Genomic DNA, 21,194 nt, shown 5'->3' with positions numbered 1-21,194 from the left:
GGTGACATTTTGCTAATTGTCATAAAAATAACCTTAAAAGCCAATTATGTTGTGTTTTTCACTTCCTCTCATTGTTCATATAGAATGGCAAATTAACCATGTTTCACTGACAATTTCCATTCAAACAACTATTCAACTTGTATAGATAATGAATGTTTGATAAACGTGTCCAATAGTTTCATACATGTGTAGGTTACCACTCGTTTAGTGGACAAATCTTGTATTTTTTCCAAACCCAATTGTCAAGAGAGTTACGTGTAATAATTGCACATGTTGTTTGATAATATAGTTAATTCAGTTGTGTTTTTAATGTTACCTCAGGAAAAAACTCGCAAGTTGTGTTATTTTCAAAAAGGTTTCCAGATTGTGCTTCGATTTCTGGTGCTATGTTTGACACTTGATTAACAGTTCAAAAGTTTGTCTAGCAGTTCATAGATTAGTAGGTTATATCAAACACTCATTAAGTTGATGCAAATTTTGCACAACTTTTGAGAATATTTTTTGATTTTATTATTATATTAAAGTTAGTTCATGGAAATGTTCTGACTCTGCGATGTTTATAAGTATAATTATCCATTGAGTTGAACTACATGGATAGATTTCTGTAAGGCAACCGGTTCTCCTCCCAAATATGGCCACAGTACTGCCATACAATTATGATAAACACCAAAAATGGTGCACGTGCAATCTTCCATCTTACAAATACAACATGGTGCAACCTACTTCAGGATGGGACAGGAATCCACTCCATTTATACCCTTTTTTCAAATAGTATGGCAAGCTTTGGAAAATGGCAGAATTAACAAAAATCTTTCCTTTGTTTCGCCTATTCTGCCATAAGCAAAATTTATAGATAGCAATGAATATCTGCGAAAATTAAATGGTAACTTGAGGTTGGTTAAATTTTGCAGTTACCTCTCAGGCCCTTTAACTGGCTCTAATAAAATCCTGTAATGTTGAGTTTGCTTCCCAATGCCAGAACAATTCGCTTAGGGACGCACCATTAGACTTTGTAAGGGATTGGTCACGATCGGATTCTGAAATCTCCTCCAAAATATAGTTAAACAAACACCATGTTATTTGTGCACATACTAATATGTATTAGACATCTACCATCGAGAACAAAAGAAATTTGCTGTAATTTGAATATTTAAGGAGTTTAAGCAATTTCCACTATAAATAAAGAACCCTGCCTCAAACTCCACAAAAGTTGCTAGACATATTTTCCGTTGTCATGCCATTGCTTCGTTCAATAACCAGTTAAATGCCTAATTGACAGGAGGAAATTCAAGACCATATTTGAATACTAGTATATATTGTCCTCAAAATTACTTTATCACGGCCCAAGTACTCATTGCCTTCAGCAATACTGCCTTGTTATTATTATTATTATTATTATTATTATTATTATTATTATTATTATTATTATTATTATTATTAATTATCCACCTTGTTTATACTCTGCTTGACCTTATGCAATTAATGGTCAACAATGACATTCACGTTATTGAAATTGCATGCGTATCAATGTTCGACATTTAGTCATCTAAATAAACATAATTTTGGTCATATTGTCACGTCCTTTACCGCTTTCGCAAAAAAATTAATAAAAACAGTCTCATTAGGTGAAACATTGTGTGGCGTCCAATGTATATGTAGTTTTATTTTGACGTCGTGGATTTAACTGATGGAAAACAGTTATCGGACATCTTTTCCCTTTATTTGTAATATGCAGAGCCTTATATTGATATTATGTCGTCTTTGCCATTATACCCGTATACCATATATGGATATTCAGGGGAATGTGTATGAGAATGATTTTGCATGATGTCATCATAGAAACCTTTAGTGATGGTAAGCTGGTACATACAACAACAATGAACAACAGTCTATTTGCTCTATGTAACGTTGAAATCGATGTAACTATATTTTGAAATTTTCTCCTCTCCTGGATTTTGTGTAATTTGGGGATGTACTGTGGTTAAATTTTCTTCAACATTTCTCGAAATACAGATTTTTTTGTTTAAAAATCTCAGGTGTTTTGAAATTTTGCGGAACATGCATGGTACCAGCTATCCTTTGAATGACATCACTGGACAAAGGGCCAATAGATAACGTTATTGACGAAACGGAAACGCCTTCTAGGTACAAACTTCGGCTCTTACTGTTTTACGTAGTCTATACTCTATAGACATTACGAATCGTATTCTATCGACACAATTTTTTGTGATGCGTAGAATCGATGACTCATAGTCAATTAATTATTCTACATTGACGGTATTTTAATGATAATCAGAGAATGTAAAGCGATATCAACCGAGAAATAAAAAAGATACCAAGGTTGTGATAATACGTTGTCGGTTATTATAAATGATCAATTGACATTTATACATTTTAACTTGGGCGTCTTTCAAAGTTTTTTTGTCGTTTTCAACGAAAGTTGAAAGATCTACTGAACGGCATTTCGTATATATTCTTACAAATAATATATGGCACAAAAATAACGATTTAGGCATCTGGAGAACGTTATTCTGACGCAAAGAAATCACAATTAATACATTTAAGTCTGCTGCTTGTAATGTGCATAGGGGGTTGCACAAAATGTTCGTCCAAAGGGACAGGGGTAGGGGTGTTTTGGGCTCAGGACAGGGGTACGGGGTTTTTCTTCCCATTGTTTATTTTATTTTAATACGTTTGGCTGTGGTATGTATTGCCAATAAAGAATACTGCAAACCTTTGGTGTCTTGGTTTTATGTTAGCACTGGTTCGTAACACTAACAATTTCCTTTTCTCCTTCGCCGTGTCACGTATTTGTCCTTTGACAAGCTTACGTAGACTTTGTTCACGTCTGTGATTTGTGAATGTTTGAGTGGGATGAACGAGATGATTAAATTTTGTGTTCTGTTTTCATGTGAAACTCATGAGTGTGGTGAACGCTATACAGGGAGTTTCTCCCGGAATCACAGACTTGGCTTTCTTTGCACAATCTGCATTGCTATAAATTATTGATGAGATGACGTTTGTATTTATGATCTATTATTCCTAAGATGACATCATCGTATTTTGCATATTGGGAGGAGTTACGTCTCGATCCCTGAAGATATGTGCATAAAATTCACATGGCGTTGTTGATAAAATGTTGAGTGTGATCAGTCCCACCAAAGTCAGCACAGCCTCTGTTCATCAGCGAAAATGCAATCAAACCAGCCTTCCACTACACAAGTCATATCAACTATCTGGTCGCTGATGCAGCCTACATAGCTTTCAGTCTGTTTGATCAGTCCTCTTTCGTTCAACTTCTTGGCTTCTAATTTCCCAGACTATAACTTCCGACAACTTTTCTCTTGTAATCTCGCATGATTTGCAATGGTCAACCGATCAGTTTTAAAACGCGGTCAATGTGCGAACTCTATGCCACATTTGCTTAGCTTGTAATGTACTCGATGTAGAAGTGGACGCCAGAATGACTGGGGAGGGTTGTCAATCATTTTGTATTTGCTTTACGTCACTGTGTACACAGTCCGTCCAGCCGGTGCTGTGCAAGAAGTCCAAGTCGGTAAATCCGGCAGAAACTAACTACTGCGCAGACTCAAAGGTAACGCGTTCAATTAATCGAAAGGAAAACCTGGCCTAGGCTGCCAAAGTCTAAATAGGTTTGTATGAAGTAGGAGAGACACAAGAGAAACTATTACAAAAGTCTAAGATTATTTCACCAACCTGAATCAAGTCGAAAGCTTACGATAAATTTTGTCACTGTGTTGCGTCTATAATCTGATGCTTTTGCTTGCCTAATGCGCCAAAGTAAGCAAGGATAAATTACTAATCTGTGGACGGTGTCACTAGATTATCACCGGATTAACTTTGACAAAGTCAACAACAACAACGCGCCAGCAAGGTATCTTCTGTTATACCTTGCTGGCGCGTTGTTGTTGACTTTGTCAAACTTAATCCGGTGATAATCTAGTGATAGCGTCCACAGATTAGTAATTTACCCTTGCTTATTTTGACGCATTAGGCGATCGACCTCTTTTGATAATAGATGCAGCATGCTGATAAGACGTTTACGGAAGCTTGTCACGGGCAGTGCTAAGTTTACACCAAAGCACCAAAGGTTGGTAGAATAAACCTTTATTAGCAAATCGATACAACACAACACCTACCCACCCTAGGGACGGACATATAGGCAGCATCCTATGTTATGTACTTAATATATATTTGTAAGCTTTTATAGTGAATCACAGTCACTCATATGGCATTGCAGAGGGACTCTCATTAAAGGGAGTTTTCGCCGTCTTTTAGGAGTACATCGCAAAAAACTTAACCGTACATGTATAGCAACAATTTTAAGTGAAAATATTGGAAAAATTTTCGATAATTTTCTTCTCTAAACTTACAGTTTGCGGGGGACTACCCGTATTTATTGTTGATCTTGAATAAGAGCGACTTAAAAAATTTAAGCAATAGTGTAAGCTTATGTTTAGAAAAGTTCGCTACTTAACCTAATCTATCGTTATCGCAAAAACTATTTTACATAATACGATACCTGATACAGAACGTTTCACTGTCAAAATCTGTGATGGTAAAATTCATCAAAAATGCACATAACACTGGTACCTTTGCTTCGATGAAAAGTCGGACTAATATGGTCACGTATCCCTGCTTGTGTCTTAAAACACATTTCCGTAGCATTTTATGGTGTAATGCTGTCGGATTGTTCTGTTTGTTTGTTTGTTTGTTTGTTTGTTATTTTTTGACCTCGTTCTCCACTAAACTACAGTAGTGATGACTACACTTGAAATATTGTGTACCGAATCGTAAGGTTTCAAAACTACCGATTTGCAAACAAAACACACGATTATCAAACCTAAGTGAGAAACTGAAGATCATTATGCTACCTCTCTCTCACAATATTCTGTTAAAATCGTTTTTTTTTAATAACTAAATGCTTTATTTGCGGCTCAAAAAGAATTGGAATCTTATTTACATTGCTGCAGGATAGCATGTAAAAATCGTCTCTAGCTGAATACAAAAATTTGAGAAAAATTACTTTATGTCGTGATTACAAACAAAATTTGTGAACAATGAGTGCAAAACTGGAGCACTTCTAGTTCAAATCATACTTTGGATCATTTTGCCAGGGGACCTGTATTGAGCATGCTTTCAATGTATACGGTCGTTCAATTCGATGGTTACCACTAACTCACGGTCGAATTTTGTCAGGAAACACTGAAGCTGGCCTCATCTTTAATGTCGTCGTTAGTGCGTAGTAAAGGTCTGCATTATCGCCACAAAGTTCTGATGTTTACGTTTCTCGGAAGGGAAATTCCCGTTCTCTGAATAGTTTCACTTTTATGCTAATTTTGAATCACCTTGATTACAAGGGTCATCTCCTATTCTTCACTGTTTATTTCGACTGTTCATGAGTTATTCTGTAAACTTTGTCTTTCGAAAATTGAAATTGTATAAGACTCATGCCCCCCCCCCCCCCTCACCAAATACCAAATATTTGATGTGCATGCTCTTCGGACATGAAAATATGTAACTGGATGATTAATGCCTAATAACAGTTCAAAGAGAAATGATTACATGTAGCTGAACTCAACAGAAATCAATGTACTCTTCACTAGAAGTAAATTCAAAATATAGGACAATTTTGATAATATGCTTTTATACATCATGCACAAATGCAAAACTTAATGTCACTGCTTTAACTGCCGTTTTTGATCTTCATGTACCAAGGTACAAAGGCATACTCCTTTATTTCGTATACCATTCGGTAGAGTCAATTGTGCTCGTGATTCCCTTTTTAGCAAATTTAAATGCCGATACAATTTGCTTTTAAACTACTAAGATGAATATCTCCTTTTTTCTTTTTTGTAAGTTTAGACGGGTTTAAAAATATTTCAAAACATTGCTTCCTCAGCATTTGTTAAAGTTTGTATAACTTATCTCTGTGCTCTAACCATGTATCTGTTTTTTTTCTAACAGTCTCCCGTTCAATGCCTTGGCTGTGGAAGTCATTATGACTGAAATAAAAAAAATAAAGAAATATATAATATATATATATATATATATATATATATATATATATATATATATATATATATATATATATATATATATATCCTTGTAGGGAAAGTTCATTCAATATACAAATAGTTGACTAGCCGAAGTGAAAATGCTAATACCTTTCAATATTGTTTTGACCTACTATCATGTACTTAGCAAGTTTCGTCAACGTTGGTCTTGTTAGTCATGAAATATATCCCTAATTAGGAAAGTTCATTCCATATGGAAATAAGGAAATTGCTGATGTAAAAATGCTTTATGACTTCAAATAATGTTGTATCATAGTACTTTAAAGAACATAGCAAGTTTCGTCAACTTTGATCAGGTCAATGACGATTTATGTACCCTCATGTATCACCAATTTTGATCAAGTCAGTTCAGATGTAATCCCTAATTAGTCTAGTATATCAAGTATGCAAATGAACAAATGAGCAATTAACTTTCATGTCACCCCTTTATGACTTTCATGGCTGATTAATCCATGTGTCATGAGCATCTAATCCAATTCTGTTCAACCTTTCTGACTTTTTGTCTGTTTTTTTCCTAAAATCATTAACTATGCAAATGAATATACAATATGCAAGCCACACCTACCAAAAACTAATCACATCTTGCATCCTTGAACAGAACCTATGTCCTAGATTTGATTCTAATCCGATAAGCAGTTCTTGAGATATTACGCCAATAGACAGACAGACAGGCTTCACAAGGACATTTGCTCACGTGTGTGAACACGTGAAAAAACACTGTGTCTTGAAGTGGACATAGATGTAACGAACTTTTTACCCTCTGAGTACTCTTTTTGTCTCGTTCAGTTTTGCTGACTTTGAACTTTGTGTCGTTGGATTGTCAATGCTGCTGAATTGAAGGTTTTCCTTGTTATGACGTTCAGACTTCAGCGAAACCCAGTCTGTTTGACTGTGATGGACTACGTCCACGTAGACAGCCAACCTTTCTTGACATTGCAACCATGTAGAAGAATCGTGATTAAACTATCCAATAATGGTGTACCCACTCGCATGCATGTACGCTATTACCAGTCCCTCGTACGAGCAACCGGGATAGCAACAACCACCACGAACAGTATACCTACGACCCATTAACGCTCGACTCCGCCACATGACAATGTGCACTTTAAAACGATGAAAATGCTGTGCACATGTATTGCTGTAATTTTGAAATCATAATAACTTTAGTTGAATTTACAGCACCGTAACATGCATCCCTGTCATAAGACTTGATTGGCATTCAGATCTTCAGGTTAACCAAGTGAGCGATCTCTGACGGAGGTCATTACGAACATTTAGGTCTGGGTGTGTAGAACATACTTACACGACGTGCAGATTTGCAATTGAGGTAGTCCGTCTTTCTTTCCCCAAGTTTAAGCGATGTATTCATTGCTTCGCTTCGATAAAAGTTTGTGTGCGATATGTGATAGTGAGCGTACGAGCGTGAGTACCTTACAAACTCGCATTCAGAAACATTTTGACAACTAAGCTCGGTTATTGAACCAGTCTTTTTGAGATGGGGGATTTGGCCGAGCGGTTTGTCTGTGACTTCTCCGCTAGGTGACTGGGTGCCGTGCGTTGTGAGTTCGAACCTGATTGAAACCACCATTTGCTCGAACTTTTTAAAGCAAACTTTCCACTGTTCTCTTTCAAATCAAGTTTAAAAATTAGGGATCACCGTGCAAATTTTGGCGCTAGAGAAGCAAATCACCCAAGAATTACATTTATTTCAAATTCAAAATGCCCGCCATTGCCGTGTTATTTCTATAGGAAAAATAAATTCCCGAGTTTCACAAAACTAAGCTGGTGGAAACGTATTTGTTTACTCCATAAGCTTCAAAATGGCCCCAACAACGTGTAGGCCAAATAATATTTAAAAAGTCTTTTAGTCCGAGTGACTTTGCGCACGATTTAAGTTTTAAAGAGCGCCCTCAGATTCCACGGTAATGTTAGTTACTTCTATTCGATCCACTGAATATAGATACTTCTTCAATTCTTTAAGTTACACCGATAGGTGGCCGGTATGAAGTTTCGGTCTTATTCATATGTAATGATACAACAAGAGCGTCTGTGATAATGGCTAGTACACATATGATTCAGCCCTCTCAATTTCATAGTCAAAGAGTACGGCTGCTGCCATAGCAACCCTTTATACATATTTATAAATTAATATTTTATAGTATGACTATCAATATTTCCATCTTTCATTTTTTTATCTCTGTTTATCTGATAAATAATAGTATGTTACCGCTACAGCTTTTGCTGTCATATAAGTAACGATATTTCAACGTCCAGTGGAGATTTTCAAGGTTACTTGAAATGAAACGGTGCCAACCGACTCCAATTGAAGTGAAAAGCTGCTATGCTATGACTGTGTTATATACGATGAAGACATTGCCAAAATTAGAAGGGGAAGTACCGGCCGCTATTGTATAGCGGCTATTGTACAGCCATACACATGAGGATGTCACTGCAGTGTTACTCAAAGTAGTAAGAACAATATGGATGCCTCATGTTTTCTCGCAATGTGTGTTCAGGTGCCTTTGTATGATCGCTTTTAGTCACATGATCCACCACGTCCCGGGATCGGGCATCTGAGCTCACCAGAGTTCTTTCGTTGAACTCCTATAGTTGGAAAAAACGGAGAGTTATAGTCAAACCAAAGTGAAGAAGAGTTTCAAGTACGAAGTACGCCACGCTGTAAAGTTCCTTCCAATTCCACTGTTACGTCATCGACGCCTTTATCAGGTTCAGTTGAGTGGAGGAGCCAGTAGTCAATGATTCTTCCAGCGTGAAAGGTAAGGACGGAAGAAACGCGTGTTTGCACTACTTTGTCAGTCATGTGGAAATCACTTGTTGTTATCATGATCATTTTCGCCAAATATAAACTTCAGGCCTGAGAAGAAAAATAAAAAAGGAATTAATCATATAATTAGAAGGTGCCCTCATCTAGTGGAGTTCGACAAGTTTTTATCATTACGGGGAAAATATGGACAATTTAAACACACCTGATATATTATATATATATATATAATATTATAATCCGATGGTATGTATACGAGTGTTTTTCGCGGAGCCGTACAACTTCGAGCCGAAGGCGAGAAGTTGTGCGGCTCCGCGAAAAACACGAGTATACGATGACGTCAAACAGAGAAAAATTCCATGGGATTATATATTTATCACATGAACAGTCTTCTTATTTTTCTTTGATGTGGATGGATCAAAATTATTGTAACAAACTGCATGATCTTTATCGCGATTTTGTGTTTTATTTACGCGGATTAGTTACATTAAAGTAAAGCGGTCAGTCACCCAGGAGATGTGCAAATGTTTACAGGTATACTTTCATTCATAAATCCCATTAAGCTAAATATTTGATACATGGAATGGTGTCTCCACCAATCAGACATTCCGATTCGGTCACGTGCGCGTGTCAATCATTGTCTCGCGCTGGACCGATGCCAAGGCAAGTCTGCCATCGGCGGACATAGCTTTCACCGCGCTAGCGACGGATAACGATAGTATTTTGGGTTATTTAGAATATTTACAATTATATTTATAAAGTGAATGCAACGGCACGATCGAAACAGTAGTTATCATTCTTAGAGATGCTGTGGCTTTTAAAATATCACAAGTTTACGGCCTTGGCGAGCCCGAAAGTTTCAGATCGATGACACACACAGTGTACGCTTGTGTAGTGGGCCGGGGCACTGCCGTCACCGGTCTCCGCCGGTGGCCATCTCAGTCGTCAACGTTTTCGTCATACGGACTTTAATATTTGCTGTGACACATATATCACCCATAGGTACTTCCCAATTTTGTTACTTGACGGGAACTTTGTTCTGTTGTGAGTGTTGTCCGAGTCATCAACTTTCGAAATACATAGGATTCTACAGCGCTGTAGGCTACAGGTCGACAGCTTATGTCTTCACTACAGCCTTACGCTGCAGGTTTGATTCCGATCGAGAAACAACGGAATAATTTGTGTGATGAAGGAAATTTATCGTTGTTCGTCGATACTTGTGCCTTCTATGTCGCTTTCCCGAAGTTTATACGGTATTCATTTATTAAGTTGAACTTTCGTTGAGGTGTATCTTTCGGGTTTATCGCCAACCGGGATCGCCAGGTACGACGTCGCTTGGCGATCGCCAGGTACGACGACGTCCACATTGAGCCTTGCGACTGGAGCCGTGACGTTACTGAGCCAAACGATCGACGGTATCCTCATTCGATTCTTGGGAATAGCTAAAGCTTTAGCGACTCGAAATTTCGTTGGGCATGCCTTCTATGTTCCATATCTGGATTTTTGGGTCACCTTTTTGTCAAAATGCCATGAGAGCACGGCATCGATCACGACAAATCGGTCTGTGTCGCGACATGCACGTACGAACGGTACAATATTGTAGGAAAAAAGTTCCGGTTGATGACGTACAACAGGGGTAATATGGATTTCTTATCTGTGCTGGTGTACGTCACACAGGTGGAGATACGGGCCAGTTCATGTGATAAATATATATATATATATATATATATATATATATATATATATATATATATCATAACATTGAGAAAGTATCATTAAGGAACTCTGTTTTGAAGAATTCAAGTGGTCGGTGGAAGGTTAAGGGCCGAAGTAAATGCGATCGTTGCCTATTCTCAAGTAGACGTCTAAAGGAAGAATCGAAAGTGAAAGCAATATAGTCAAAAGTATTACGGTACAAGTAACTTAGGAATATGTGATCAAATTTTCATGACTATTTTAAGCCATAATATGTCATGATGTTAAAATTGTTACAATCTCTGACGACATTTGCGAATATATGTTCAACAGTTACTTCAAAAAAGACACATGTTTTTCTCACAAACAAGTATGGTTTGTGCAGAGAGTTAGAATAATCGCTGCACAACAACGGTGTAAGGTGTAATTTATCTGAAAGTCTACGGCTGTGATTATATAAATTAGAAGGGATATAAAATCAGAGAAATATTTGAGACGAAATACGAAGGAGACTTTGTTTGCCAAGCTCTTTCCTTTAAAGACATTGTGAAATGGTCTGTGAACTCACAAATGTGGGTGTAATCATCAAAATCAATAATGTTTATAGACATCTAATGCAAGGCAATTTTATTTAATTGCTTGTGGCAAATAATTGTTTGTAATCAATATGACAGGTGAAAGCAAAAATTAAAGCAAGTAGAATATAATGTAAAACAACTTTCTAAACCCTTTCTTGGAAAAGAAAAGAAGAAGTGTAGAAATACAAATGTTACCAAAGTGGAAGTCATTTTCTATACAGTGTCACTCAGGTAGCATAACCAACAATTTGAACATCACACCACGTGTAACTGACAACGTGAGCCTTTTAGAGATCTCTCAAACAAATAAAGGGTACTTTGACACCGGACTTTAATAAATGGTTTCCAGCAAAATTTGTGAATGAAGACTTTTGAAGTAACAGAAAATTTCCGTAATAAATATATCGACACGGGCTTTGTTATGAAAGGCGAACGAGAAGTCTGAGGAGAAGTGAAACCTGCACCTTAGACTTACCTGTGAATAGAATCCTGTTGATTGTGTGATATAATTATGGGGTTGTTTTGAGAAAATGCTTTTCTATTTGAATGACTCAAGGGTGTCTCGTAATATTTACTTGTCTGAATGTTTTAGTGTAGTTTTTTTGTGAAAGACCTGTAACAAGCCTGATTAACAGATCTCAGGGGCTCTTAAAGGCATGGTTCAGGCGTCAAATTGTCTTGCCAAGAAAATTTACTTACTAGATTACAATTTCAATGGAACACAAAAGGCTATGACACCTTCATAATCCTCTTACAGACTAGAACAAACTCGATCCCCGGGATCGATTCCCCTACCTTTAAGGGCTTCACAGTCTGATACTGTATGTTTGTCTTTGCATATTGACCTTGATCGTCTGTTTTCACATTCCAAATTTCAAAACCATGCGGAAAATTTCATCTTGAATGTATATATTTGAGCAGCGGGCTGCAACCAAGGAGAACCGACTCGTATTAATTACAGTGGAATTTGATCGAGTGTCCGTTTTGCCTTGCAGAGCTCGACAAGTCTACATGTTGCTTATCATTAGAAAAGTAAACATTTGCAACAAATTGAGTCTTTGATGTTAGATTATACAGCGCGCGGCGAACGTTTCCCATACACTGACTAGTCTACAATCATGACAGTCGTTTCAGCATGCCACTCATGCACAACAAGCTTGACACCGCACTATAGCTATAGCACATCATCAAAGTTTTCTTTCAGCTGTTTGTGTACTTTGATTTGTAAAACTCAGACAAAACTCACTGGCATATTTTTCGAGTGTCGGATCTATATCTCGAGGAAAGTCCTCAACATCAACCGGACTGACTCTGGGCGTTTTCACTGCATGAAAACCCGATAATTCAGATAAATTCACATTAATGAGTTACCTGTATTAAAGTATAATACACGTGAATTCACATGAATCCACATGAATACAGGCTTGCTGAATACAAGAAATGGATTCTTGACTGTATTCATCTGTATAGGCACTCTCCAGCTAAAATACAGGCAATAATCCATGTTAATACAGTAAGTATTATAGGGTTTTTATGCAGTGTTTATTATAGTAGAACATTGTATTTCTTTAGCAAGGTAAAGAATATTTTGAAGGCAGAGAGATATCACCGTCCCCTCCATGCTAACCCGTTGCAGTGTATGATGCCGTCCGGGAAATTAAGTGCCAAAATACAGTGAATTATTTCAGAAACACTGGGTGTGTTATTCAATGGCACAAAATATACTGTGTTGATTGAATTGCACTTGCATGTGCAAAATCAACACTTTTCTTCAAGTCTATTTTGTAGGTCAGAGAAGTGTCAATTGAGAGAGTTTCATTTAGCTGAGACAAAAGAGAAAGGGGGATGAAAGTTTCATTTAGGAGTGTTTAGCATTTTCTGGTTGACAATATTCAGTGTTGTATCGTGTCAAACTTGTTGATAGAGTAGACTGCACTGGCAATGCTACAGACTGCATGCTGAAGGAACTGTTGTCGTGATTGCTGACATCGAGAGGAGAAGAAAAGTTTTGTTTTTAAAAAGAATTTACTTGTTTCTTCATAAAGTTCCCAATTTAAAAGTAAACACCTAAAAGAAACTGGTGGTGTGCATGTAGTGCAGTGTTAAGCTTGTTGTGAGTGACATGCTGAAACGACTGCAGTGATCGTGAGTGTATGGGAAACGTTTGCCGCGCGCTGTAATCTAACACCAACCAAAGACGAAGACTAAATTTGTTGCAAATGTTTACTTTTCTAATGATAAGCACAATGTAGACTCGTCGAGCTCTGCAAGGCAAACCGGACACTCAATCAAATTCCACTGTACTAAATGGACCATACCTATACTTTAGGCTCGACCAAACAGTGAGTAGCATTGCTGAACATTAGGAGGTCAAGCTATGTTAGAGTACGCATGCTCGTGTTTATTCCGTAGGTGAGAATGTGACATGTGCAGGTAATCCATGACTCACAGCTGCCAAACATGTTTTATTGTTTACTGTTGGCAACCTGCCAAATGCACTCCTAAATTGCCTTTGTGTGGAGCACTCAGGGCTTACTACTCGCCCAATTACAGACTAATTAAATCTGTTCGTATTTTGCCATCCACATAGTATATACTTCAGCTCAACGTCTCCACTTAGGCATGTGTAATTACTTTAAATACCAGCTGATGATATCCATATCACTATTCTTGCAGTTCATCAAAGTCCCTGGAGTCACAATCATGACAATCGAAGTTGCAAGCTACAAATCATCAGCTAGACAGTAGAAAGCCAAAGGGCGTGAAACGAACAGTAGGAAAAATGAAAAGACATCAAATAGAGAGTCCACTAACTTAAATGCAAGGGGCAACGGCGGGGGGCGTGTTTTTGTATGTCGGACCACATAAGACAGGTAGCACTTGGATTACAAAACGAAAGTAGAGAATATAACAACAACTCAACTAATCTGCGCATGCCTGTACACGCTTTTGAGCGATTTTATTTGCACTTTGCTACAACTGCAAGTGTAAATACAAATAAAATTTGTTTGAAATACTGTTCATATATAATAATGTTCGCGGTGGGAAAATATCCGGGCTGGGAGAAATATGTTATGCTCGGCGTTGCTTTTACACTTAAACTTTCTTGACAGTTTCTTTGAGTTGGAAAAACAGCACTTTAACAAATACGGTACGTTTACTTTAACTTAACTTCAGTTATTCGCTGCACTTAATCATAAAGTCATTGATCACAGTGCCCAGAATGTACATATTGTATGATATAATCTTCTTTTTTCCTGAAGTATATTTCCTGTAAGAATTTCTGGAAACACCGATTCGGGCATCTTGTCGTCACCATGATGTCATTATATCTGTGCTTCACAATAGTGGCCACAATCTTGATATTCAAGTTCAATTTTTTACAATCGTGAGTATCGCTTCGTCTGTTGTAACATTTCCCCATCGTTGAAATGAAGGTCTAGAATGCCAAAATAGATATTCTCACAATACCGGTTGTTGTCAATATCAGACCTTACATCAATTCCTAGAAGTTTACACAGTCTGTATGTGTTCTTTTATTTGCCACTTCTCTTTTTGTACATTGCGGTCAATTTTGAATCTCCAGTGTACTAGTTCTGTGAAGAGTTAATTGATAAATTCATGCCAAGAGATTTAATATGAACAGGAGCTAACATCAGATTCTATGATGTAAAAAGTAACTCTGTTTGATGGACAATGCTGCTCACTCATGGAATTTGTAATCTTCTTTTTGTTACAGGGACCCGATAACACACGTGTGTTCCCGTACAGTACTCCGAACTACACAAAGGGCAATACTTAGAACAACATCTGAGCGATACAAAGTTAAATGCAAATTGTTTGGTTGGTGGCGCTGTACCAGATACAGGTTCGTTGTGACGAATAGAAATGGTCAAATTAAAACAAATTGTTGTGAGACGGGCACTATAGTTGTAATTTTTTGTTATAATCGGTCATTTCTTGATGGAAAGTTGAACTTAATATCAGCCTTCCTCTTCTCTGGCAGACTGGAAAGATATTGCAATGATCTTATCTGCTGTTGTAGTTCCATATTTCGGTGATATATTTATTTAACCTTAATCACACAGAAAACTTTATTTCGTAGATTGGTTTTGAGATGAATATCACAAAACATTTAAACTTGCAACATTTGCGACATCTCGAACTTGAGAGAGAGTGAGAGACAGAGGGAGTACGAAACTAAAATCGATGCATAATTAGTGACAACTGTATGACATTTGGTTTCAGTGTGACAATAAATATGACGATACCTATTAAAGAGGCACTCCCACTTGGTAACATTTTTAAAACATATTTTTTAATGCCAACGGTCGATATTTGACGTGGCGACTGCGCGCGGATCGCGAGATATCGATAAAAACATGTCATTTCCCGAGCGTATTTTTCACATCCCGAAGTTTTACGATCGTTTCTGATTTTGACCCGAAATCCCCCGAAGGTTTGTTGTTGTGCTGATTGACGATATTCTAGGGAGTCTACAATAAGTTCGAACGACGCAATTAATTTACTTCACACTGCAAAGACTTTATATACAGCATTATGCCATTACCTCAGGTAAGTTTTGTAAAACTTCTCATTAGTTTTTGTCGTTTTCATTATTCTAAATCAGTTGTACTATATTTTTAACCAATACCACATAAACATCAGTTTTTACGTGTCAAATATTAGCCGCCTCCGATGACTACATTTTGTCGTCTGCCACACAGTACGCCGCGCGCGTGGTATGCGTCTATGCATACCACTCGGCGGCCGCTATGTATCAACCGCACGTAACTGTGCTAGTCACCTATGCGAATTCTGGTGGAATCAAACTTTGTTTTCCGTTTTTTCTCAGAGTCAGTTAGACTCGGCTTTCCCCTAGGGGGCATGACCGATCACCGACGCGAGTGGTACTGTGGCGTACAGCAGCGTTAGCGTAGACTCGTACTTCATAGCTTTGTTGACAATGGCCCAATGTCGAACGTTCGATGTTCGGAAGCTGAATTTAGGTGGGCCATCGGAATTCAAACTTTTACTTTTTTGAAGAAATGTTTTATCAATATCTCCACGTCAAATATCGACCACTTTAATATAGAGGAACAAAATATCAATGGACTTCATTCATGTATGTTTTACTATTATATGAGAGTTCCAGATTTTAAAAAAACTGTCAATTGATTGAATACTTGTTTTTGCAGGTTAATATATGCTACTGTGTACAGAACATCATATACCCAACATACCGAATACGATTGCTGTCCTGGATGGACGAACATGGTGTCGAATGTTTGCGGAACACGTATGTGTTGCACAGTTGACAACATTTACATTTACATTTATTTATTTATTTTCTAAAGCGCCTTTTCTATCAACGATATTCAAAAGTGCTGTACAAATACAACAAGTTAAAATCCAAAGTTATAAAAGTCGTATTAAAAACTCAGTAACATAATGAAGTTAAAAACTCCAGAAATTACAAAAACCACAACAAGTATGTAAAAACCTGCGGATTGTAGTATTTTTTTAAACCAGATATGAACTGAATATGCTCACGTGTTTTACAACAGGTTCGTTAATAGTAGTGCGCTTCACAGAACAATGAGATATATGTTATCACTATATGTAGCAGGTTTTTTTCAACTTCGCACAGTACTCTCAGAGTTTGATCACTAATTACAAAACTTTATCTAATATGCAAATGAGCTGTTAATTAACTTGACACTGCTCAATGCTTTATGGGACAATTAGATATCCATCAGATCAACATTTGTAGCACATTTTATTTAATTTAATGCTGTAATTTTAGAGTAATGTCACTAATTACAAAGTTCATTAAATATGCAAATAAACCCTAAATTAACTTGACACTGTTCAATGATTCATAGCACAATTAAATATTTATCAAATCAATATCTGTAGCACGTTTCACCAAATTTTGGTGCCGAAATTTCAGAGTTATATACCTAATTACAAAGTTTATTAAATATGCAAATGAACCCTTAATTAACTTTACACTACTAAATGCTTTACAATACAGTTAGATATCTGTCGTATCAGTATGTGCAGCAGTTTTCATCACATTTGATGCAGTTATTTCGGATTTATATGACTAATTATAAGACTTCATGAAATATGCAAATGAGCTAATTATTAACTTGACACTGCTCAATGCTTCTCAGTACAATTTGATATTTATCAGATCAACATCTGTAGCAAGTTTCATCAAATTTAACGCTTTAATTTTGGAGTAATATCACTAATTACAAAGTTCATTAAATATGCAAATGAACCCTTAATTAACTTCACACAACTAAATGCTCTACACCACAATTAGATATCTGTCGGATCAGTATCTGCAGCAGATTTCATCACATTTGGTGAAGTTATATTGGAGTTATATGACTAATTACAAACCTTTATAAAATATGCAAATGAGCTATTTATTAACTTGACACTGCCAAATGCTTCTAAGTATAATCAGATATATATCAGATCAATATTTGTTGCAAGTATCATCAAGTTTGGTGCAGAAATTTCAGAGTTATATCACTAATAACAAAAGTTCATTAAATATGCAAATGAGGAGATAATTGACATGACACTCACAGTATCATCATCATAATCTGTGAAAGGTTTCATGAAAGTTTGTGCAGTATTTCTTGATATATGTCTACACTGTCATTATCGTCTCCATAGGGATACCATTGTACAGAAAAAAACTATATTGATAACTTCATTAATATGCAAGCCACACTAACCAAAATCTAATCAGTTCTTGCAAGTAGCATATGGTACCTGTGTTACAAATCTGACTTGAATCCATCCAGGCGTTTTAGAGTTATCGTGTAAACAGACAGACACACACACACACACCACACACACACACACACACACTAACACACACACACACGGACAGACAGACATCGCTATGACATTAGCCCAAGTGTTTACACACGTGAGCTAAAATACAGCTTAAACTGCTCTAAGTTGTTCAAACATTTTCGTTGTTTGAGAATAGAATTCCAAAGCTTGGGTCCTCAAATAGTAAATGCCCTATTATTCATCTCATTGAAAGAACGAGGCACAGATTAATTCTGACAGATATTTTTCTTAAATTATACACAGAATTACGTTTGATATCAGTCATATCTGTGATGTACTGAGGTGATTTGCCTTGCAATGCCTTGTAAATTAATAAAATGATTTTAAATATTATTCTAAAATACATGATCAGGTGCATCATTGTATACTTAGTACAGTGTGATTTCCTACTATTTAAGTTTGCGTCAAAAGCATCTTTCGTGCAGACTACGTCCTGTCAGCGCAAACATCCTCACGATCTAGGTGTTATTGAAATCTTACTTAATTTCCAACTTGGAAAAGTTTGTTCACTTACGCTACCGTAAATTTATACTTTAAATCTCAACTTCAAACTTTGCAGCTATATGTCAGATACAATGTGTAAATGGTGGTACTTGTGTAGCACCGGATACTTGTGAGTGTCCCCCTGGTTACAGCGATACTACATGTTCTACAGGTGAGTTATATGATTGACATTCTAAAAAACTACCCATCCATTGACCACATCCAAGTTGTTGCATACCATAACTCAAGATATTCCTATGCTGACCTCGTTACGCCTATCTAGATTTGTTTACACATTTTACAAACGTTTGAAAATATTGTGGATGAGATTTTCCTTCCCTATGGTGGAATAAAATCCATGTACGATTGCAGTCTAGACCCATGCTTAAAATTATAAGGTAAAATTCTAAACCTGAATCGACTAAAGGGGAGGGGGAATGGGAGGGAGAAGAAGAAGTGATATTTTCCGAGAAAAAAGTAGCCGATACGGAATAGCAGATTGTATTTCCTTCTCTTTACTACACTCAGGATAAGGTTTGTGTAAATGATATCGACCCCACTATCGACCACACAAAAGCTACATGTACTATGAACCAAAGATATCTCTAAGCTGACCTTGTTTGACCAGTTAGAGTTCTACTGAAATGTTCATGGCAATTTCGAAAATGCAATCTCCTTCTTAGTACACACCTTTGCAGGCGCTGAGCTTGTTCTGTTCATTCATCGGTAGTAAGATCAAACGCCTTGCCCTTGTAGGATTTCAGCCGAGACCGAAGCACTTAATCTCTACAGAGTAAGGTCTTCAAACCTTATGCAATTTGAACTATGAATATTTATTCTTTACCCAATTAGATGTGAATGAATGTAACCATGATAATGGAGGATGTGACCAGACATGTGCCAATACGGACGGAAGTTATTATTGCACATGTGGTGCAGGCTTTACCTTGAACCTTGATGGACACCATTGCGATGGTAAGATTAATTGTATGCATCCTCCGTACTTTTTGTTAGTCTATTTTTATTCATTTATTAAATTTATCCAACGTAAACTGAAATAAGGGTCTACATAGGATTGGGTGACCAAAGGAGGTGCAAATCACCAAAAAAGGTCAGTCCCCCATAACACACTTCACAACGAACAAATGCAAAACCGGACGTAAAATACACTACAATTAAAGTAAAACAATAAAAAACATTTTAAAAAACCCTGATTTTCGTTGGCCAACATTTACTGCAGAAGTGTTTTGAGGATCAAATGAACTAAGAAATTTGTTCCAATACCATTGTTCTCGTTTGTTTAAAACCATTTACTTCAGATGGTATCAATGAATGTCTCTTCACGAACGGTGGATGTCAGCAAAACTGCCACAACACAATTGGAAGTTTTTACTGTTCGTGTTACGATGGATATAACCTGGAAGGGGATGGAACTTCATGTGAAGGTTTGTTTTGTAATCACTCCACTCAATACTCTAAGTCTACACATACTTGAGCAAAGTCGACAACGAATTGGATAATATGCAGGTATTTACCGAGTGCGTGCTTTTAACCCCGAGAGAATGAAATGCTGCCCTTTCTCATCTTACAACAGTATTTTGATTTTGAGTAATATATATTGTAGTCGTTAAATCGTGGCAATGCTGTGTCATTATTGTCCATGTAAGAGTGTTGTTGAATCAAAGTCACCCTCATGCACGAAAGGCTGTATATTAAATAATTCAAATTGTTGGTAAAAATAAAACTTAAGCAGTTAGCTCTCATTGATTTCAATAGAAAGGTTCATATTCAAGAAACCAGAAATTACTCGGTTCATTTTTTCTACTAGACATCAATGAGTGTGAAATAGACAACGGTGGTTGCGAGCATGAATGTCAAAACTATATGGCGGTGGCTCTGAGTGTTTCTGTCGTACTGGATATCAGCTTGCTGTCGACAATTCGTCATGTGAAGGTAAATAGGGTCTCTCTCACACTCACTCACACACACACACACTCTCTCTCTCTCATTTAGAAGAATCAACACAGCAACGCTATGCGCTCACGTCTAATCGATGACATGATAAGTTAAATCACGCCATCATTCTTGATTAATATCATACATGTAAATGAAAATGTTAACTGACTTGAAATGCGAAGAACTTATGATGCATGTGGGCACAATCACTTAGGCAACAGGGATGTACAAGAGTTTGTGTTTTTGTACAAAAAGATTACCCTGCATACGCACTGAGTAACATCATTCTCAATACTGTCTTTGTACGAAAATCTTGCAAAAGATGAGACATTTTCATGAAGGAAATACATGAAGATTACTGGGTTTTTTTCGATTGGAAATTTCCGTCTGGGTAAATGTATAAAAATTCTATCATGTAAAGGGCTGAGGCCCAAGCATTAGAAAAATATACTAACTTTCTTTTATTATATGAAAGATTTGTGAAACAAAAAAGTATAGCCAAATTTTGGCCTTAATGATATAATTTTTGTATCTATGAAACTACATACTGTCATTTCTTAAAGACACCAATGAATGTTGGAAGAACATGGATGGATGCAACCATAGCTGCCATAATACATTAGGAAGTTACTATTGTACGTGTGACGACGGCTTTCTCCTTCAGAGTGATGGGCAAACATGCCAAGGTGAGAATATAGATATTATCACCAATTCAACGAT

General features: G+C 36.9%; 1 protein-coding gene across 1 annotated transcript in view; it reads left to right on the top strand.

The window, feature by feature from the left end:
- The window catches only part of LOC139144197 (fibrillin-1-like), a 136,296-nt gene that overhangs the window by 103,052 nt on the left and 12,050 nt on the right, over positions 1–21,194 (top strand). The window contains exon 9 of the mRNA XM_070714847.1: positions 21,038–21,160. Within this exon, the coding sequence (XP_070570948.1) occupies positions 21,038–21,160 (123 nt within the window). The remainder of the gene's footprint in view (positions 1–21,037; positions 21,161–21,194) is intronic.

The sequence above is a fragment of the Ptychodera flava genome, chromosome 11 (genome assembly GCF_041260155.1).
Source record: "Ptychodera flava strain L36383 chromosome 11, AS_Pfla_20210202, whole genome shotgun sequence".
NCBI classification, from domain to species: domain Eukaryota; kingdom Metazoa; phylum Hemichordata; class Enteropneusta; family Ptychoderidae; genus Ptychodera; species Ptychodera flava.
Note: the sequence above shows the minus strand (reverse complement) of the source record. Positions and strands in the feature narration are given on the sequence as shown.